At 39.1% G+C, this 23,576-nt stretch overlaps 1 protein-coding gene across 8 annotated transcripts in view; it reads right to left on the bottom strand.

Annotated features, from left to right (window-relative positions):
- DENND1A (DENN domain containing 1A) overlaps positions 1 to 23,576 on the bottom strand; it is a 523,231-nt gene that overhangs the window by 241,698 nt on the left and 257,957 nt on the right. For 7 of the 8 annotated variants that reach the window (XM_043916893.1, XM_043916896.1, XM_043916894.1 and 4 more), the window contains 3 exons: positions 18,595 to 18,675; positions 14,420 to 14,473; positions 2,838 to 2,948 (listed from right to left, as the gene is read on the bottom strand). In XM_043916893.1, the coding sequence (XP_043772828.1) occupies positions 2,838 to 2,948; positions 14,420 to 14,473; positions 18,595 to 18,675 (246 nt within the window). The remainder of the gene's footprint in view (positions 1 to 2,837; positions 2,949 to 14,419; positions 14,474 to 18,594; positions 18,676 to 23,576) is intronic. The other variant, XM_043916895.1, reaches the window with a different exon arrangement.

The raw sequence follows: 23,576 nt of genomic DNA, 5'->3' as shown, positions 1-23,576 counted from the left end.
GAACATGGTCATGCTTTTTCTCGACTGAAAATTCATATATCAACATATGAATTTCCCCTTGCAAAAAGCTAACATTGTGAGTTATAATAATAGATTTTCTAGTATTACCAGGCTTACATTTCTGGAATAAAATCAAGTCAGTTACTATGAATTGTATTTGTTACGTATTTGCTACTGTTTAGATTAAGATTTGGAGAGGGCAATGGCACCCCACCCCAGTACTTTTGCCTGGAAAATCCCATGGACAGAGGAACCTGGTGGGCTGCAGTCCATGAGGTCTTGAAGAGTCGGACACGACTGAGCGACTTCACTTTCACTTTTCACTTTCATGCATTGGAGAAGGAAGTGGCAACCCACTCCAGTGTTCTTGCCTGGAGAATCCCAGGGACGGGGGAGCCTGCTGGGCTGCCGTCTATGGGGTAGCACAGAGTCGGACACGACTGAAGTGACTTAGCAGCAGCAGCAGATTAAGATTTCTACAGTTATGTTAATGAGTAAGATTGGCTGATAAGGTTTCTTTTTTGTGTGTCCCTTCATGTAGCTAAATGTCAAAATTATACAAGTGTCACAAGAAAAGCTGAGATGTGTTCTTTCTTTTTCCTTGACTCTTAAGAAGTTTGTCTAAGATTAAAATTACCTGTGATAAAACATACTTGTAAAATCATCTGGGCTGAGTGTTTTGAAAAAAAAATTTTTTTATATATAGATTAAATTTCTATAAATTAAATGACCTATTCAATTTTTATTAAGAAGAAATAGGAAATTCAATTTTTATATTTCTTAATTCAATTTTGGTAAATTATATTTTTCTGCTCATTTCACCTTAGTTTTTGAATATTGGCATAATATGGGTAACAGAATTTTCTTAATACCTAAAATTTCTGCTGCATCTGCTCATTTTGCTTGCTAATTTACTCCTTTATTTCATTTTACTTTTGGGAAGGAGCAGAAATAACTGCATGTTCAATCCACTACATTTATCTAAACAGTATCACAAAAAAGACACATTCTTACTTATCTCTAAGACTGAGAAATAACAGAACATACTACAAACTGTTGTGGTGAAAATTAAATGAGTTAATAGATGAAAAGGGCTTAGCACAGTGCCTGGGCACATATTAAGGGCTCAAAAATACTATGATAATATCATAGAGAATTCAATTCCACTGCTATGATGTCCTATTTTGGTTCTACTTAAGTTTAATAGTTCAAAGCAATAGTAACTGGTTATGGACTAGACTCTTTCAAAAAATGTACTCAATCTAATCAGTCTCAAAAGGAGGTAATAATTGGCAATATTCTCATTCTGAAACTCAGTCTGGTGTTCAGGCCCTGAGATTATGAACTACATTTACAGTCCAAAATAAAGTGCAAAACAAAGGAAGAGGTCTATTATTGGCTGTTTTCCCTTGAGGGTAAGGGCCATGCTTCTATCACCTATTAGTGCTATAAGCCTAGCACCCAACAGGCAATTAAAAAATTGTGCATACCTGACAAGCAAACAATAGCAAAAAAATAGAGCAATAAAATTACAATGAAAACCATAAGGAAAATTCTAATGGTCTCACTAGTTTGCATTTATTAGGCGCCTTGAATTCATAGATAAACACATAGGTAAATCAGAGGCCTATGATTCTATCCATAGGCCCTTCAATAGGGAAATTCCCACAACAAGGTCTTTCTACCCTTTATAACAGTCCATTTCTTTATATAAGTTTTACCTCAAAAATAAAAATACCGTAAACATAATAAATTTTGGTTAACAAACATACTCATTTGGAGGAAACATAGTGATGTTTGTGATTTACTTTGAAATACATCAAAAAATAAGATGGTTTGAAGAATGGTATGAGGAATGGATAAAAATGTGCCAAAGGAAGCATAGTAATATTAAATGGCAGAATCTAGATGGAATTACGCAGGTGTTCACTGCAAACTGATTTCAATTTTTCTGTTGGAGAATTTTCATAACAGGTACTGGGAAAAATACAAAGTCTTATACTTAGCAAGTTAAAAAACATAAAAAGAATATGAAAAAATCTGTATTATATAGTGAAAATTATTACAATGTAAAAAGAGCTCATCCCAATTTTTAACTCAATAACCCTATAAAACAAATGGAAAAAGACATTAACAAAATGCAAATAGGAAAAAAAAGTACATGAAAAATATTCAGTTACTTCTAACTAAAAAAATTAAAAACAAATCAAACCTGCAATACCATTTTATGCTATTTTGTTAGGAAAATTAAAGCACATGTCCACAAGCACACATACAACTCTGGCAAGGATGCAGAGCAAATGATACACTCATACACAACTGGCAACCTCTACAATAAAAAAGCCTATTTGGGAAGCAATTAGACATCCATAAGGCATAGCACCTATCTGTCCTTTGACTTGGTGGTCCCAACTCTTGGAATACAAACTGTATTAGTCAATGAAGCCAAAAGATGTTCACTGCAGTGTTACCTACTAAAGGATTAAACTATGAACAACCTAAATGACCCTTAAGAGAAGAAAGATTTAGCAAATGATGACACATCAGTATAATGGAATATGATAGAGACATATAAAAAATGACAATAATGAAAGCTTATATGGAAATATTTAAAGTGTTCATCACACACAATCAAACAGGAAACTATAACTGATTTTGAAGCTACAAGAATAAATAAAATGTGCATTGACACTGTAAAGGGACATGAATAATTAATGGAAATGACATGTTATTATCTGAGAGGATTGTGGCTGATTTCTAAAGTTTTGTTTAATCCTTCTGATACATCTTTCAATTAAAATAAAATGAAAAAGCCCATTTCAAGACTGTCTACTCACAGTGCTGAGTTTGCTGCAAATGATGAGTATCCGGCGTTCGTAGAGCATACTGGCATACAGATGTAACATGTTGTTTACATCCACAGCCACAAAATATTCTGTCAGATTTCTCTAGGAGAAAGAAGAAGGGGAGGTTTGTGGCTTATTTTGTTTGCTCTTATTAGAAACAGTATCTAACAGAAGCACAAGAAACAAAATAATCAGAAAGCATACTTCCCTCTTCCCCTGTCCTAGTCTTTCTCCCTGGGAGACCAGATCTCAGTCACATGTAAATCACGAAGTGTGAAGTCGGAAGAGAATTGAGAGATGAAGTAGTCTGAGCAACCACACCTCTGAATGGTGATTACAGTTTACAACATGAGGTCACACTCAACACTTTCAGCTCTGAAAGGTGAGCAGGACGAGAAGTCTGCAATCTCACAAATGAGGAAACCAAGGCAAGAGAGAGATACCAAGGTCAAAAAACCCCATGACCGGTAAAGACAGGTCTACAGCTCTAACGCCAGGTCCTAGAACTTTCCCAATGCACCATGCCATATGTATAAGCAAAAGAAAGTACCCAGGGACCAAAATGCTTCCGGCACAGAGCCTGTTTCTATCCAACAGCTCCCCACCTCCCACCCCAAAGGCTGGGCATGCTCCTCTCCAGTCATCACTGCTGGGGTCCCCCTTCTCCACAGTTTACATTCTCTAAAACGGCTCAGCTGGAAGTAAAGCAATTTTCAAGATCTACAATTTCCAGGTACTTCACTCAAAAGATGGGAAAAACCATTGAAGACAAGCAGCAGCAAGTTGTGACAATGCAGTGTTTTAAACTAGCTTTTGTCTGTAGCCTGGGCTTCATTCCTTTAATTAGTACTATAGATTGGTACTCTGCAGATTTCAGAAAAAAAAGTAATGTGTTTCATTTCTGCAACCCTTTCTATACCCACCTGACTTTAATAATACACATGAATATGCTAATTTCTTCAGTGTTACGGGTTTTCAATGCCATACAATATAATCCTCTGAAAATGAAGGGGGTTGGAGAGGGAAGGAACACTATTGCCAGGGGTTGCAGTTTATAATGATGAAAGAACCATAACCCATAAATTCAAGTAAACCAGGTGGATTTTATATGCAAAATAGCATAAAGTGCTTTTCAACAATATTATGGGTTGGGAATAAGAATGGGCACTTATCTTATGATTTATGATTGTTTGATTTGAGTACCAGTTTAACTATCGACCTTTGTAAGTAAAGCATGTGTGAATTAACAGGTCCCCATACTGACTACCTACCAAACACCAGGCATTGGACCAGGTACTCTTGGAGGTGTAATTTTAAGCAATCTTCACAAAAATCCAATGAGATATTATTCTTTCCAACATATAGATAAACTAAGTCTGGGAGAGAGTCAGTAACTGGTCGAGTCAGGTTTTGGACCACGATGCAACACCATAGCCCATATTCTTTCTTTTACATTACATTGTTCCTCTTAAATACTTTTAAACATCCACAATATACAATACTTCACACATATTATTTCACTCATCTTGAAGCCACCTCTTGAACAAATACCTCTTCTGTGTTTGTTTGTATTCAGACATGCCTGACTCTTTGTGACCCTATGGGCTGTAGCCTGCGAGGCTCCTCTGTCCATGGGATTTCCCAGGCAAGAATACTGGAGTGGGTTGCCATTTCCTCTTCCAGGAGATCTTTCTGATCCAGGGATCAAACCCACATCTTACGCAGCTCCTGCACTGGGAGGCGGATTCATTACCACTGAGCCACATGGGAAGTTTTATTATCATCTCTATATACAGGTAGGAAAACAGAGGTACAGAGAAGTAACTTGACCAAGGTCAAACAGTAAGTGGATAAGGCATTGTTCAGTCTTGGGTAGGTTTGTCTCTAACTCTATGCTTTTTTCTTTATTGTTACTGTTGTTCAGTCGCTAAGTTGTGTCCAACTCTTTGTGACCCCATAAACTGCAGCACACCAGACTTCTCTGTCCATCACTATCTCCCTGAGTTTCCTCAAATTCAAGTCCATTGTTTTTTCTTTATATACCACTAAAAACAGTGGATAAAAATCTGTATTTGGAAAGAACAATGCAGGATCAAAGTATGGCCAAAGAAAAAGTGTTTTTGTTTAAAACTGTTATTCTATTTACTGAGTAATCCTTATGTGCCAGACAATAGGTACTTAACCTATGTTCTCTCTAATCTTCTCAACAACCCTCAGAAAGGTGTTATCATCTCCATTTTATAGATGTGAAAACTGAGGCTCGGGAAGGTTAAACAGTCTTTAAAGGTCACCCAGCTAAAAAGGGCCAAGTTTCCAAACCAAGTTTCCTGAACCCCCAACCCTGGCTCTAACCACCACAGCAATTTGCCTCTTAACAAACTCAAAAAACAAAATAAGCAAACAAGAAAGTCAGTCGGAATTAGTCAACAAGTGTATCTCTTGCCCAGTGGACTGAGGAGTGCTGAGCTAATGAAGTCAGGGTAGGGCTTGTTCTGAAGACAGTGACACGGCAGAGCTATTCTCGCAAACAAAAATACAAGGCCCTCAGCTGAGCATTTCAGTAAAATGCTTAACTGCTGATGAATTACATGAATTTTTCTTTTAGGAGAGGATGGAAGTAAAAAGAAAATAGAAATGAGGAGCTTAAAGAAGGCCAGAAAGCCCATTAGCACTTTTGACAGATCCAAAGATAACTCTGAAGCCACCAAAACGTGGCCTCAAGAGTCTGCCAAGAAGCTTCACGCTGGGTAGAAATATGTTACACAGCTTGCCGTCCAAATAGGGAGACACAGCGTCAGAGACAAATCCTGTGCCTTATTTTGGTGGGAGAAAAAAAAAAAATCACAAGGATACTTTTGTGGATGGGGAAGGGAACATTTCTGAAACAAAAACACCACTTGGTTGAGGCATAACCCCCAGCCCAATCAGGTTCTGAAGGATTCAGGTGCTTGTTCCAAAAACTCTACACAGGTATGTTAAAAATATGTAACATTTAACCAAATTCTCTCTAAACTGTCATGTACTTTTTTTGGTATTTCTCATCCCATCTGTGCTGATTACCAAGATATTTGTGTCTAAACAGAAGCTGTCTTTCTTATCTGCTTCCTCCCTGCCTCTTTCCTTCTGGGACACCACCCGCCTCAGCAGTGGGGAGTGGGTGGGATTGGCGACAGCCCTGGGAACCTCGCTCAGCCCTGGGAGCACCTGTGGGGCAGAGCAGACCTTGGGAACACCTGGAGGGAGCCCTTGCAGCTCCCTCCAAGCCTCATGTCAGAAGAAAACCCCTCAGGAGAGGGGCCCCTGTCCCCCTGCCTTTAAGCATCTGGTGGCTTAAGCTACAGCCCTCAATTTCTCAAACCTGTCATGCTTTTCACACCCTAGGCCTTTACTTCCGTTGCTTCCTCCACCTAGAATGCTTTTCCCTTCCTTGAGGACACCCATTTACTTTTCAAGACCCAGCTCAAATGTCACCTCCTCCTGAAAGGTTTCCTCAACTCCTCATTTTTCAAGCTGCCCTTTGTGCTTCCATGACAATTTGTCTCTATCTTATAATCACTCAGTTACAAGTATGTTTTTGCCACCAGACTGAGATCCCTTTGGGTAAAATGACGTATCCCATCACCTAGCAGCTTGATGAAAGAGGGAATCGATGAGTGGAGAAAGCCACTGACTGAAGACTACAGCTCATTAGCTCAGGTGTGAGCAGGGTGGTGTAAGAGAAACACGAGGGCTTGGATGGCGTGTTAGGAAGAATGCAGCACTTGACTTCAGAAAACCTGGGTCTGAATTGGATGACGTGATCAATTACTTGGTAATGATGAAGCGCCCACAGGAGAATTGACATTGGAGACTCACAAAGCCAGGCAAGGTAGCTTTAAAAGGTATCTGAAGCTACACTCATTTAAAATGTAAAGAAATAGGCAGTTTGTTCATCAAGTAACTAGGGCAGGGGGTAAGGAGAACTGTACACAGAGGCCGGGGCACATGTCACAGCCAGGTCAATCATATTTCTCAGATAGGTAAGAACACAGTCTAGGGAGTGTGGAATAAGAAGAGAAGGCTTCCGTGCAAGTAGTCCTGTGTTGGGACTGCAGCCAGAACATATTGTGAGCTTGTGTTTATAAAATACACAGGTATGCTGCTTTCTCCCAGCACTTGGCGTCTGTGGAATTAAGTCTTCAATCTTCCATTTTTGTCTCCTGTAATCAGCTAGTCAACAAATACCACCGACTCCTACTAAGTGCTTAGTAAACCCTGGGAGCTGTGACTGCAGAGATTAACTAAACATGATCCCCACTTTCCACGAGTGGCATTGGATCCAGAAATCTGGTATGCCAAGAACTGTCAGTTCAGTCACTCAGTCATGTCCGACTCTTTGCAACCCCATGGACTGCAGCATGTTGGGCTTAGAACTCTGATGCTGGCTTAATATGCTCCACAGTTGGCTGAGAATGGAAGATTCAACTCTGCCAGATGGATATGGGGTGAAGGCTGGGGAAGACTTGACATAGGAGAAGACACTTGCTCTTGGCCTCCAACAGGGGGTTCACTCAGGGCACAGGGGAGAAGCATGTTCCAGCCAGAGGCAAGAGGGAGAGAGCTGCCCTACGCAGGTCAGTGGAGTGAAGGGCAGGGTGCAGGGCAAGGAATGTGCTGGGGTAGAGAAGCTGGATTCAGAGCCTGTGGGAGCCTAGACGTTCTCCACAGCTAACAGGGAGCTGAGGAAGGATTAGGACATAAGCATATCTGTGCTGCAGAAGAATCTCCCTAGAGGTCCTGTGGAAGATGTACAGGAGGGGGCAAGCAGCTAACAGGTGCTACTGCCATATTCAGGGACAGAATGATTATAACAAGTTATTCAAATAAAAATTTTGCATATGGATGTCACAGATCTCTGTAAACTGGAATCCAGGACTTGATAATGTTTAGACTTGAAAAGGGGGTTGGAAGGATCTGAGACAAGCCCCTGACTTCCAGGTTCCTGTGATCCGCATCTGTCCACTTGCCTGACAAGTTCTTTTTTTTAACGGGAAAGTCCAGTCTTTTGATGAAGAATCAATTGTCCTTCTAAAGAACCACCAATCCTGTCAAACATGGTGTCCACCTAGTCTTGGGCCTAGTGTCCTGGGTTATAATGTCATCATGGCTAAGCCACTTATCAATTATCAGGAAATAACCACCTCCTTTATTCCTTGATAATTACTCTTCCATGTGACTCACCTTCTAGAAAAGGAAAACCTTGCTTAGAGGGACTGCTTCCCAGTGTCTTTGCTCAAAACGGCTGAGTTTTCTCAGTGCCAGTATGTTTTTTAGGCTTCAGGAAGAACAGTCCTTTTATATTCATGGAGTTTAAGCATTATTTCAGTTGCATATAGTTATGCACCTCTGAGCATCCTCCTTTATGTCTAGCGTTTATTATATGGGCCCATTCTGTAGGGTTAAGAAGCAGGGACACGAAGTTGACCACTTCCCAGGTTGAATGGGGCTCAGTTCTGAGGAAGGTCTCTGGTTAACAGAGACAGAGCAGCCTGGAAGTTAAGCTTCAAAAGAGGCATGTGCTGCACAAGTTCCTTAGACTCTCCAGGCTTTTCATCTCCACAAAGCAACAGTGGCGAAGGACCCTTCCAGCTCTAACTCTCTGTGGCTCTAAATTCAGACAAAGAAGAAAGGAAGACACCTGGCAGAACCCATTTCCCCCAGGAGAAGCCCCACAATGGCTGCTGCCTGCTAGCTGTCCCTGCTGGTTGCCGTGCCAATCCAGGTGTCTGGGGACTTCAGGCTCACTGCGATCCACGCCCCGGGTGAGGAAGCAGGTGGGGATGGGTGTGGTGATCAGGGGTGCGGAATGGGGGGTGGGTGCAATGAGCCTCAGGATGGGAGGGGATACAGTGGAGCTTAGAGAAAAAGCGTCTTAGGTTCAGTACCTTAGGGAAATGAGATAATCCCCAAACCAAAGAACAGACTCTAAGCTGGGTACTCCTTGGAGCCTTTGAAACAGATGCTAGTCCGCCCCACGGTCTGTCATTTTATTAGTCTTTGTCACTCTCAGCTTCATACACAGTATAGATGATAAAGACTTACTGTACTATGTCTGGAAGAGACAGTACAAGAGGCTGGTTTTGCCCATGGAACTTATTTCCTGAAACAGCTCCTGCTCAGATTATTTTACCATAATGTAAATCTTTAAAATTCTCAACTTTTAAAAAAGAATTTAGGTTACTTTAGTTGTGTAGGATTCTTAAAAAGGAATTATAAATTTGGATTCTAAAATAATCAGTTTGAGAAAGAATCCCACACACTCACATAAGCAATCAAGTCAGAGAAGTATATTATAGGAAAGTAGAGTTTACCCAGAGGTCAACTTTATCCCTCTGTGTGAATGGAAAAACCATTAGAATAAACAATTACCTGACAACTCTTAATAGCAACAATGGAATTCTCTATAATCTCAGTACTTGATAATAGGTTTTCTACTACCACCTCAACTTTGTTTATTTTTGAAAGTCACAACGAGTTCATAAATCTTTTCTATATCATGGTGCATCTTCTGACAAAGCGGAGTCTGGCCAATGTTATATGTAACCGTCCATTTTAAATGCTTTCCTCGCATCATTAACCACTTGGTATGACACAGGCCAGATAATTAAGACAGGTTTGTTTAATATTCTAAAAGAAGGTCTATATGATTATCCATTAATCAAAAGTAAACTTCAAAACCTGGCCACTAAAAAAATCCCTTATACAACCAGTTTACAATGTAATTATTAATATATATCTGTTCATGATCTGTGACTTTTTTTTAAATATGCAGGTCAACAGTTTGAAATTTATAAAAATTTATGCTCATTTAATTACTGCCTGTATAAAATTCACTCCTACATGTGTTATCTTGATAGACAGAAAAAACCCTGAAGAGCAATTACACAGTGATAGTTTTTCAGTGAAAAGGAAGAAAATATTTTTACACAGAAACTGAAGAAATAATGAGAATTAACTTCAACAGGCATCTGAAAATGGAAAGAATTAATTTTCTACATTTGCTTTTCATTAACATCTTGCAGACTCACTGGCCCAAAAGCCAAGTGAAAGGAACTGTTATCTTTCCTTCTCCAGAGAGTGACTGCATTGCTAATTCATTCATTCTATCATTTCATAAATGTACACTGAATATCTACTCTGTTCTAGGTACAGTGTTAATTATGGAGATTCAGTGCTGAAAAAATACTGACCCCTGTCCATACGGAAGGAGAAATTAAACACATAGTCACACAATTAATTATATAATTTACACATAGGATGAGTGATTTCTTAGGAAGGTACTGGGAGCCGTGGAGTGGAGGGCCAGGACCCAGCAGCCCTTGGTGCTAAAATCAGACTGACCCAAATGTGACTGGCTGGGGGGCTAGGGGCAAGTTACTTTACATCTCTGGGCTTCATTTCCTCTTCAGAGTAGGGATAACAACCACACTGTAAGGTGGCTGTGAAGATGTCATGATATAACAAACATTAATAGTACCTCATCTGATCCATGGTGGGTGTTCAACCAGTACTACCTCCTCTGTCTCTCATGTTAACCCTGCCCTGAAATCGTCCAAAGAATATGATTATCTGGTGACAGAATCAAGTTTCATACCCCAAACCTTTTGCCCTTTTCTTTACTTGTTCTCTTAGTTCAGTATGTTCCTAAGAGGAGATAATCATATAGTATATACAACACCTTCCACATGACAGGCACGAGAGTCCTGGACTCCATTCCTTGTACCATTTCCAGTCAACGGTGGCTGCTAAGAGCCTTTCGTAGCCAAACATACACTCCATGAGAAGTGTTGATCTTCACAGCCAGGAATGTCAGCAAAAACCAAGAAAAGACAAGCTCCAAGAAGTAATGCACCCTAGCCCTCCACCGCAACTCGAGAGGTTAAGGCTAGAATTAGAGGAGAGCCAAAGGATGAAGGGAAAGAAAGGATCATCAAAAGCAGTACCTCAGTTGCACCAGGCATTGAACTGGGAACTTTACATGTGATACTTCATTTGTTCCTCCCATTTTCCTTTATTAGATGAGGAGCCTAGAGAATATAAGTATCTCAAGGTCCCCAGAGTGGTAGAGCCCAGTGTCTGGCTGTCTCCAAAACTCATGTTCTTTCCACTAGCAGACTACATCATATTAACAATTCCTTCGTTATTGCTTGTTTCAATTTGCAATGCAGCAATTTAGTCATTTTAAATTAATCCTTGAAAAATCACCAAGAGAGTAAAATGCAAATTTCAACATGGCTAGAGCTCAATAGTGAGTCTATGTCAAAAATCACACAAATTGGTCCTACAAAAGTTCAGATTCTCCTTAGAGGAAAAGCTTTCCTGCTTCATTTCATACTTGAAATAGGAAAAATCATTTCTTTTCCTTTTTCCTCATAAATATCAAAAGTCAACTATATGGAGGCAGGGGGGTATAATGGAAACAAAATGCTTTGGTTCCTTACAAACCTGGGTCACTACACCCCATTTGGAAGCAGACCTTGGGCTCTAACCTCAGGCCTGTGAGTCCTGGGTCCCCACATGTAAAATGAGGCTCACGTCTACCTCTCACAGAGTAGCTGTAAGGATTTAAATGGAACCATGTATGTTAGGAGGCTGGCAGATTGTTTTTATTATTCCTGCTTAGAAACAAACAAGGCCAGTCTTTTACTGGTTTGCAAAGGAGGATTTAGAGGACAATGGGTCATACGCAGGGAATTGGTTCATTAGTGGCAAAATCAGCAGAGGGAATGCAAATTTTTTTTTTTTTTAAATGGTGGGGGCAGGGGAGGTGGCATACAGTGCAGTGCGAAAAGGAATTGGAGGTGGGGCTAAGAAGAAGATGAAGTTTTTTTTCCTACATTATTTCTAATCTCAGCAATTGTGGTTTTGAAAATTGAGAAATTACCAGGACTTTCAGGTACCTTACAGTTCTTAAGGAATTCTCAGTCCTTAAAATTAAAAAATTAAAAGATGAATTTAACTTAGGCAATGACTGTTATTATAACATTATTTACAATAGCAGAACATTAGAAACAATCTAAATGTCTGTTAACAGGTAAAGCATAGTTAAAACATGTGGGCATTTCCATGGATTTAACACATGTATTTGCTTTTCTATCTCCTGATACCATGCAACTCTCAGCCCTCAGCCAGGAAAAGTCACAATGATATAATTTTGAAAGGCATAAACCTCAAAGAACAGGAGAAAAGAGAGTAATGGAAGAGAGATGTCAAATTTTTTGGAAGCCAGATGTTACTAAAGAAATGGTTCTCAACCTGGGTCATTCACCCCCAGTGAACTTTTAGCAGTGTCTGGAGACATTCTTAGTTGTCACAGCTGGGGATGGTGGTACCATCTTACAGTGGACAGAGCCCAGGGATGCTGCTGAACACCCTGCAACATACAAGACAACCCTAAACAGCAAAGAATGATCTGGTCCAGGGTATCAAGAGTATCAGTCAAGGTTGAGAAACTAGAGAAGACTGAGTTGGCAGCCCAGAAAAGGCTGGGACCAGGGAAGAGGACAGCAAGCATCCAGCCCAACTCACATCACAGAACTCCAGAAAAGTTCAGGAATTGGAGACATCCAGCACCTCTAAAGGCTGAGGGAAGGGTGCCAATAAAAATAAGAGTATTCAATCCCAAGACTCTCCTCTCCCAGCTCACTCAGCTAGTCAACTAGCATTTTGGCACCCTTCCTGAGAAATAAATGTTTACTTTCTGGTAACCAGAAAGACTTGGGGACACTAGGTATAGCTGAGGACAGGGGATAAATAATTAAACAAAAATAGGAGGGGTGCTTAAAGTATACATGCTAAATGTTCATATCCTATAAGCTACCACCCCACTCAGCTTCCAGAACACCAGTAATAAAGCTTACACTATTGGCAAGAGAAAACTGACTGGTCCAAAAGGAAAGATTTTGATATGATCATTAATATCTAAATAATAGCCAATTTCAATGTTTTCTCCTCTGTGACTCAACCATTCCTTCAAGTAGATGAATATTTAATTTCTAGTTTTATTTCATTGTAATAAAAGACAGTGGCCTATGAAAATCTCAGTTTTCCTATTTTGAATTCATCAGTGCAATCTAGCACATAATCAATTTTTATAAATGTTCCAGATCACATCCCTGGTTTCTGCTCTTTCTATGAGACTTTTCCAGTTTAGGGGGTTTTCTTCACTGTCTATACCTTATTGACTGCTCAATAATCATCTCCTTTAAATTGCAGAAATTCTTCAAATTTTCTAGTTCCTGGTGGCTTCTTCTGCCATTAAGTGGACATTTTTCTCCTTAATTTTATAGTTCTTCTGTCATTTCAATGAAATTTTGAGGGAGATAAAAGGTTAAATTATGGGCTCAAAGGGTAGCAAAGTATATGAGAATTCATTTTCTGGTATCAAAAAGATTAATGTTTGAATTCTAATTCTACCACTTCTTGAAATATTATTCAGCCTTAAAAAAGAAGGAAATTCTGACACGCTACAGCATGGATGAGCTACAAATGCATTATGCTAAGTGAAATAAACCAAACACAAAAGGACAAACATTATATGATTCTCCTTAAATGAGGTGTCTAGAATAGCCAAATTCATACAGTCAGAATAGTGGTTGCCAGGTGATGGAAGGAGAAGGGAAATGAATTGTTTAAAGAGTTGGCTTCAGCTGGGAACGATGAAAAAATTCTGGATATAGATGTTGGTGACACTTGCACAATAATGTAAATGTGTTCACCAATGAAATTATACATTTAAAAGAGGATTAAAAAAGGATTAAAACAGTAAGTTTTATGTTATGTATATTTTGCCACAACTTAAAAAAGTAATCAAGTGCCTTCGTGGTGGTGGTTCTGTATTTAACTCTACATAGTACTATGTACAGTTCAAGTAAAATATTTTGAAATATGTCTTAAGACTAGACTAGATATGTGATTCAGCTTGTTCAGGGGGCAGATATTACCCTCTGCTGTCTCAGGCTCAAGTTCACTGCTAAGTTTTTAAGAGACGGGGGTGGGGGTCCTCACACTTTTATCCAAAAATCCTTTACTTTCTTAAAAGTGAATAAAAAAATGTAGTAGGAGCACAATTCTACTTCAGTATATATACCCTAATAAAGAAATCTTCATATGAGAAGTTCTTTATATAAAAGTATTTTATTTACAAGAAAAAGTAAAACCAACTCAATTCACAACAGCAAGGAAATAGCTAAGTAAATGACACAGCAAATTGAATATTATGCAGTCAAAAAAAATGATTATGAATGAAATGGCAAAATGCCATTATATAATAAGAGGTAATTCTAACTATGTAAATAATACATTCTAAAAAGACTACAATGAGACACCAATATGTTAATAGGTGAGTACTTTGCAAAGTATGAATAATGATTATTCCTTGTCTTCATACTTCTATATTTTTCAAATATTCTCTATATGGTTTTGCTTTTATAATGTATTATTTTTATAGTAGGAAAATATATCCCTTTATTTTCCTTGAAAATTAGTAAAAAATGAAGAATAAAAATTTAATTCACATCTGCCCAAGTACTTACATTCTCAGGGATGCTGGGAAGTTCTCTGGTATCAGGCACAGTAAAATAAGAATGCTGGAAAGAAAAACAAAAGGCATTTATTCTTGTAAAAGTATGCAACAAGCACATTATTCAGAAAACAGGTAAATGATATGAAGATAATTCCTCACTCAACTAAAGAAATAAGCATTTCACTCATAGAGAATAGTCTAAGGAATATTTTCTTTGGATAATACTGGATTAAAGCCAGATACATTAAATCACCATTTGGTAGATGGAGTTCTTTTCCATGGGAGAGGAACATCTTTGGGAAATACAAAAGAACAGTTCAAAGAAGTTAAAGGCTAATTTCTCACATGACATTTTCAGGCTACTGAACACATGAAAGCTGCAGACTTCATAATTTATTGTTCATTGAGGCATGTGGGCTCTAGGGACCAAATATCACTAGGTTTACTCATGAATGGTCTTTACCAACCAAACCTGCAACTTAATTTCAGCATCTGAGATTATACTCATCTATAAACTGTAGGCCAAATCTGTCCCAAAGGCCCAAGCGATGTTAAGGACAGCTCCAGTGGAGGGACTGCTGCACTGAGACACTAGATGGCTAACAGTGGAGAATGTCTCTCAACTATGCGTGCTCTCCAAGTAAGCCTCCTGACTTCCAGCGCAAATTCCAGTGAAGGGAGCTGAAACAGTGGAGTTGAAACCCTGACCTGTTCAGAGAACTTTTAAGGAGACATCTCCATGCATGTAACAAGCATGTGTCTCTGAGTTAAATGAAAATAGGATGAACTGATGACACCTCCTCCGTGCTACTAAAGACTCAGAGAACAATGGCAAGCAGGAATGGAAGGAGCTTGGTGCTGGCCAATTAAAGAAGGGATTGTGCAAAGGCCAGGAAAGGTCACATACAGAGAATGTCAGTTTAGCCATGGCCTAAGTTCAAACCTAGACCCCCAAGTGACATTTCAGGAAGTTCCCACCCCCCATTCTTGGATAACTACAAAATAAGTAAGTCTCTGGAAAAATGAGTTGCACAGGCTTCCTAAAATCAAAGGCTTCCAATAACAAAAAGGCCAACAATAACATTATAAGCTATTTTTCTAACATTTGGCAGATATTTACGAACATCTGCTACACGGAAGGCCTTACCTTCCATGTATAAAGTACCACCAGTTACTTTATAAACAGTATCTCTAATTTCCATAGGAAAAGTTAAGGAATTATCTCCATATTACAAATGGGTAAATTAAGGCTTAGAGAAGTAAAGTGACTTAAGGTCATACAGCCAGTTGGTGACAGAACTAGGACTGAAACCAGGTTTGCATAACTAGAGCTATGTTCTTTCCATGATAACGATTGTTATACCTGTGCTTTTTATGAGCAAATTATAGCTAAAGCTATTTGAATTAAATAAACTAAAAAGTAAAAAGCAACAATTAAAAGATAACTTAAGAAAACACCCTTTGTAGTGCATCATACCAAAATCTGTGTCTTTGTGTCAAAACATTATAAATTAAGGATTACAATAGAGGGGACATAGGTAAACCTATGTCTGATTCATGTTGATATTTGGTAAAAACCAACACAATAAAGAAATTATCCTTCAATTAAAAATAATAATAATAATAAAAGTAATACAGTAGAGATCATGTAGCATATTCATTATGGGAAATTAATTAAGTCAACTCAAGAACAAAGATTAAAATAGTAAAAGTAAAATACAAGGTTAAATTCGACGCCATGAGATACCAAATTTTATACCAAATGCCAGAAGGCAGTCCCAGGAAATGTTCAGTAATGGCAGTCCACATGGTGATGAAGTCACTGAATAAGGATTAGCACAGTGAGGGAGAAAGGACTGGAACTGCAGAATCAGCCACTTAATAGTTATGTGATCATAGGCAATTCCACTTAATAGCTCAGAAGCTATTTTTTTTTTTAACCTGTAAATGGGAACTGTTCAGAACAACTGTTGTGAAGAATAAATGTTTTATATGTGACGTATCTAGCATTCCATCAATGGTATTTTAATAGAAAATTATTATCACCATTCTCAATTGTTAGTTTATATTCCAATTTTTCTCAATCACCTACAGCAGACACATAGAAACACTCTCTTGTGACTAAAGACAAAAAGTCCAAGACTGTCATTTTATCATCTTTTCAGGCTTTATAATCTAGATGAGACTAACTCTTCAGAAATGAAACACATAGAGAGGAATTCCTTGTGAACAGGAAAAAGAAAATATCTGCCTTTACAAATGCAACAGATTGTAAATAGTGGGTCCATGCAATCCCAAAACCAAGTAGTCCCCAGGCTGTCCTTTGAGATTCTGTCTTGCTCCATCGCCCATGAAATGCTGAGACCAGAGGAGGTCAGAAACATTCCTAGAAACCACTGGCATGAAACAGCTGCACCTTCCAACAGTTCTTCCTGCCCTGGCAATGGCTTGTCCTTGAGGCCTGGCAGCCACTCAGGGGAAGGAGAGGCCCTTCCTCCCCAGCAGCTGGTGACCCAGCCCGGCTACTCCCCAGCTACCTGTCAGATGTCATTACAGACTGAAGTAGTGAGATCAAGCTGCTTAGGAAAAGGGACAGAGACAAAGGCAAGGTTGCTTAGCTATGCAGCAAGGAGTGGGGCAGGTTTAAAGCTCATTTCTTCATCTTTTTCAGATATTCTTCCTTACACAATATTTCTTGGAAAAGACTTCTTTTCCTCCTCTGCTCCATTACAATGAGCAAAAGCCTCTACCAGTTCCTTCTTTCCTTCCTTTCTTTCAACATTCATGGCCTAGTGGGAAAAAACATAGGCTTGGGTTTAAAAGCCCCAATCTCACTGATTAACCATACGACCTTGGATGGGCAAGTATCTTTTCCTCTCTAAGTCTTAACTATGAAATAAGAAGGCCAATATCTATTTTCAGAGTTGTTTTAAACATTAGAGATACATACTTGGCATAAATTATGAACTTGGTATATAGTAGATGTATTATTAGTTATTGGCAGTAATATTGCTTTCAATGTGATCATCATAAAAAACCTCTCCATGTTCATTTTCTTTAAGAGGGCAAATACTGAGATAATTACCACTGACTATCAACACTGTACCTGCTTCTAGTGAAGCTGAAAGACAAAACTTTTTAAACATTCAGACCCCACAACATTGGGGAAAATAGCCCCTGGATGATCAATAGCTGGCCAGAGTGTCCATCTGAGAATTCTGAAGAAGGTCGTGACTAGCATTTGACCCAGAGAATTGCAGTAACTAAAATATGCAAAAAAAAAAAAAAGAAAGAAAGAAAAAACGCCTTCTTATCTGACACCTTATCTGATAGATGAGGAAATTGAGGTCCATGAGGTTAAAGGTTTTGATTAAGATCACTCAGGTCATTGGCAAAACTATGACTTGGGGGTTGAAATCTCCCAATTTATAATCCAGAGGCTTTTCTACCCAGACCACATAGCACGTGGTCTATGTGAGAGGTCTATAAGCACGTGGTCTATAAGAGAGTTCAAGGAAACAATCTGGCCAGGAATTGTGCTAGGCAGACTCCATTCCCATCCTCAAGAGTGGGCGTTCAGTCCAGTGGGGGAGACAGGAAAACAGGTTGTTCCAAAGTGTTGTGACTAAGTACTGCAAAGTGTACAAGATGCTTGGGACAAAAAAAGAAAACCTTACCTAAGCTTTCAGGGGTGTGAGGGGGGGATTTCGCTGGAATAAAAATTTGAGTTGAGTTCTGAAGGATGAGTATGGGTTACCCTGTGTTAAACAGGGGAAAGGTGGTATTGAAGGTCTGGGGAAGCAGGATGGGCTTCAGCAAAGGCACAGACACAGCAGTGTTATGCGGGGGCACGGTGGAGGGGGCGAAGCATGAGGCAGGGAGCCCCAGGACAGGGGTTGAGGAGGCAAGGGTCGGCTGTCCCATTCCAAGCCCAGCACCTGTCATCCAGGAGATGCTAGTGATGGAGTGACAGCCAGGAAGAGAGGAGCATGGGGGCATTTGGGAACCCTCTCTCATGAAATCCTAGAGAAAGAAAGAAATACAACTCCCTGGCCTGTCTTGAGATCTCAGAGTATTTGGGGGTGGGGAAGGTACATATGACAAAAAGACAATCTCATTTGACTTTTTCTTATTGTTAATAATGGAATGGTTCTCAGTGATTGCTAATATTCTGCCCCCACTTACCACGCTGAGATGAACAGACACTCCTGGGTCAGGGATAGGAAGTTTGTACAGAGTTTCGAGAAGCTCATTCCACTGACTCTCCTGAAAGAAATAAAAGGCTTAAGTAACAAAGGCAAGACTGAGCCCTTAGTCAGAGACCTGCAGGGAGGTCTGGGCACACAGTGAACTATGGGCCCTCATGACTGAGGGGGCTGGGGAGGTGCTGGCCCCACAACAGAAATAGGTTTGATATTCAAGTAGAGTTGGACAAAAGACAGTGCTTATGGCTCAATAAAAGAACCAAATAGATCCTCCCACACCAAGTTTGACATTTTCTACTCAGTGAGACACCTACCATGACCGCCTTTTATGGATCATATACCATAAGCTCTCAGCAAATCTATCCTCTCAACTCCATAGCAACAACTTTTAAATGCAAACAATCCCAGCTTACAGGGCGGGGGTGGTAGGGAGAAATAACGATGACACTATAGATCTTGTCTTTATCATCATTACCCTCAATTAATTTTATTGAGTGTTCACCAGATACACACAGCAGCCTCCAATTATGGAAAGTTAAAAATGAACTACTACAACAGCATGCAATAGAGGATGGTGGCTGTGCATTTTAATTAGTGAAATCGAGCCACAGGATGAAACATAAAGCAGTACAAATTATTCGATTGAAAACAGATTCACCTTTAAAATGCTCAAAAGAACATTGCTTACAGAATCATCCCAAAGCTATTTCTCCCACCCTGCGGAAATCCCTACGCTGATGAAATAGTAATAAACTTACATTTGTACCCATTTGGTAGCTGCTTTCAGCCTCACAACTACCTCACTTTACAGACTGAAAACCAAGGCTCCGAAGGGTAAAGCAACTTGGCTCACATCAGCCAGCTGGGAACTGCACAGCCAGAAGCTAACAACAGGTTTTCTGTGTTCAAACCCAGAGCCCTCGCTGCTGTTCACAGCTGTCTTTATTAGTGAATTTAAAGGAGAGGAAAAAGAGGATAAGCCCAGATTAAAATCATGTTTTCAATCTGAATTCATAAATTACTCAAATTTCTCAGAGGGTAGGAATGAACATGTGCAGGCACACAAGTTTAATTTTGCTTTGAAACAATCTCAAACAGAAGAATTTTAGGACACTACGAAAAAAAAGAAAATCTTTACTTTCTATTTGAGGGTGGATTACCAATATTATGCCCTGTCATCCATAAACACCAAGGATATTCTCCTACATAACCACAATCAGGAAATTAACACTGAAACAACATTATCATCTAATCCTCAGGTCCTACCAAATGTTGCCAATTGTGCCAATAATGTCTTTAGTAGCAAAATAATCCAGTTCAGAAACAAGTGCTGCCTTCAGTTGCTGCGACTCTAGTTTCCATCAGTCAGAACAGTTCCTACATTTGTAAGAACTTGACAGTGAAACCAATCACTTTGTACAATAATGCTCACTTGTCTGATGTTTTCTACTGATTCAGATTTCAATTTATCCCATTTCTGCTGAGGCTCACTTTAATCATTTGATTAATTCATCTGATGTCTCCTCTGTAAGATCACTCATTCTCCCTCTGTGTTGAGTAAGCACTTTGTGAAGCAATACTTTGTCTAAATAACACATTCCCCTTTTAATTTATCTATTTACTTATTTATATTAGTATGCACACAAGGTCTCCTGTTTTATTCAATGGGTTATAATCCTTTGGTATCATTATTTGTTCTGATGCTCAGATTGTCCCAGATATGACCAGTGGAAATCCTTTGCTCCTTCAAACTCACTTTTGTGTCTTTCTGGCGTTTTTACATCATTTTTTTAGATTTTAATTTCTTATAATTTTTCACTTTATTACTGTTTGAAACAAAGTAGTGACTCTAACATCATGAACAATTAAATAAGGAAGCAGGACTGCAGAGTAGAGAAGATAAATAATTTCCACAAAGCAGAAAAAAAAAAAAAAGGAACTTTATTCAGTGAGTTCTCTATGACCAACATGATCAACAAATTTTGAACTGCAATTTCACTCTATGTCTTTAACCAATTATTCCTCTGGCTCAGCTTTATTTATTTATTTTTGGGCAATAGTATACAAAGTTTTTTATTTGTATTTTTAAATTAATTTTTATTGGAGTATTATGGTTGCTTTACAATGTTGTGTGAGTTAGCAAGTGAATCAGTTGTATGTATACACATAGCCCCTATTTTTTATGTTCCGTCCCGTTTAGGTCACACAGAGCACTGAGTCAGGTCCCTGTGCAGTAGGTTCTCATTAGTTATCTACCTTCTGCAGAGAGTGTATAGTTATCAACCCCAATCACCCAGTTCATCTCACCCTCCCTTCCCTGCATTGGTATCCAGATGTTTGTTCTCTACAACTGTGTCTCTATTTCTGCTTTACAAATAAGTTCATCTGTACCATTTTTCTAGATTTCACATACAAGCAATATTACATATTTGTTTTTCTTTCTGACTTATTTCACTCTGCATGAAATAAGTATCTAGATCCATTCACGTCTCTGCAAATGACACAATTTCACTCCTTTTTATGGCTGAGCAATATTCCACTGTATACATGTATGACATCTTCATCTATACCTCTGCTGATGGACATTTGGGTTGTTTTCATGTCCTGGCTATTGTAAATAGTGCTACAATGAACACTGGGGTGCATGTATCTTTTTCAAGTATGGCTTCCTCTGGGTATATGCCCAAGAATGGAATTGCTGGGTCATATGGTAGTTCTATTTTTAGTATTTTAATGAAACTCCATACTGTTGTCCATGGGTTTCCCAGGTGGCGCTAGTGGTAATGAATCCATCTGCCAACGCAGAAGATGCAAGAGACATGGGTTCAATCCCTGGGTCAGAACTATCCCCTGAAGCAGGAAATGGCAGCCCGCTCCAGTATTCTTGCCTGGAAAATTCCACAGACAGAAGTACCTGGTGGGCTACAGTTCATGGGGCCGCAAAGAATTGAACACGACCGAGCACATACTGTTCTCCATGGTGGCTATACCAACTTACATTCCCAACAACAGTGTGGGAGAATTTCCCTTTCTCCACAACCTCTCCAGCATCTACTGCGTGTAGATTTTTTTAAAAAATATTTCATTTATTCAGCTGTACTGGGTCTTAGTTGCAGCAAGCAGGATCTAGTTCCCTGACCAGGGATCAAACCCAGGTCCCCTGCACTGGGAGCAAGGAGTCTTAGCCACTGGACCACCAGGGAAATCCCTGTAGATTTTCAGACGATGGTTATTCTGACCAGTATGAGGTGATACCTCATTGGCATTCATTTGATTTGATTGTCATTCATTTCTCTAATAATTAGTGATGCTGAGCATCTTTTCATGTGTTTGTTGGCCATCTTAATGTCTTCTTTGGAGAAATGTCTATTTAGGTCTTCAGCCTATTTTTTTCTATTGGGCTGTTTGGTTTTTTAATACTTAGCTGCATAAACTGTTTGTATATTTTGAAGATAAATCCCTTATCAGCTGCTTTATTTGCAAACATTTCCCCCCATTCTGAGGGTGGTCTTTTAATCTTGTTTATGATTTCCTTTGCTGTGCAAAAGCTTTTAAGTTTAATTCGGTCCCATTTGTTTATTTTTATTTTCATTTACATTATTCTAGGAGGTGGGTCAAAAAAAGATCTTGCTGTGATTTATGTCAAAGAGTGCCGAAGAGTGCCCTGCCTATGTTTTCCTCTAAGAGTGTCCAGCATTATATTTAGGTCTTTAATCCATTTTGAGTTTATTTTTGTGTATGGTGTTAGGGAGTGTTCTAACACATTCTTTAACATGAAGCTGTCCAGTTTTCCCAGCATCACTTATTCGAAAGACTGTCTTTTACCCCCTGTATTTCCTTGCCCCCGATGTCATAGACTAGGTGACCACAGGAGTATGGGTTTACCTCTGAGCTTTCTATCCTGCTCCATTGATCTATAATTCTGCTTTTGTTCCAGTATCATGCTGCCTTGATTACTGTAGCTTTGTAGTAAGGTCTGAAGTCAGGGAGCCTCATTCCTCTAGCTCCATTTTTCTTTCTCCAGATCACTTTGGCTATTTGGGATCTCTTTTGTTTCCATACAAATTGTAAAAAATTTTGTTCTTATTCTGTGGAAAATGCCACAGGTCATTTGATAGGGATTGCACTGAATCTATAGATTGCTTTGGGTAGAAGAGTCTTTTTCATAATATTGAGTCTTCTAATCCAAGAACATGGTATATCTCTCCATTTGTGTCATCTTTGACTTCTTTCATCAGCGTCTTAAGTTTTCTAGGTACAGTCTTTTGCCTCCTTAGGTAGGTTTATTCCTAGGTCTTTTATTCTTTTTGTTGCAATGATAAATGGGGTTGTCGCCTTAATTTCTCTTTCTGATCCTGTTAGTGTATAGGGATGCAAGAGATTTCTGTGTATTAATTTTTTATCCTGCAACTTTACCAAATTGATTGATTAGCTCTAGTAGTTTTCTGGTGGCATCTTTAGGATTCTCTATGTATAGTATCGTGCCATCTGCAAACAGTGACAGTTTTACTACTTCTTTTCCAGTTGGGTTCCTTTTTAAGATTACTTTTTCTTCTCTGATTGCCACGGTAGGACTTCCAAAACTATGTTGAATAAGAGTGATGAGAGTGGATACCCTTGTCTTGTTTCTGATCTTAAGAAACGCTTTCAACTTTTCCCCACTGAGAACGATGGTTGCTGTGGGTTTGTCTTATATGGCCTTTAAGGTAGGTAGGTTCCTTTTATGCCCTCTTTCTGGAGAGTTTTTATCATAAACGTGTGTTGAATTTTGTAAAAAGCTTTTTCTGCATCTATTGAGATGGTCATATGGTTTTTATTTTTCAGTCTGTTATTATGGTGTATCACTTAACTGATTTGCATGTATTGAAGAATTCTTGCATCTCTGGGATAAATTCCACTTGATCATGGTGCATTGGTGGTTTGCTAATATTTTGTGGAGGATTTTTGCATCTGTGTTTCTTG

Source organism: Cervus elaphus, chromosome 11 (genome assembly GCF_910594005.1).
Source record: "Cervus elaphus chromosome 11, mCerEla1.1, whole genome shotgun sequence".
Classification (NCBI taxonomy): Eukaryota; Metazoa; Chordata; class Mammalia; order Artiodactyla; family Cervidae; genus Cervus; species Cervus elaphus.
The sequence above is the reverse complement of the archived record's forward strand: the minus strand, read 5'-3'. Positions and strand labels throughout refer to the sequence as shown.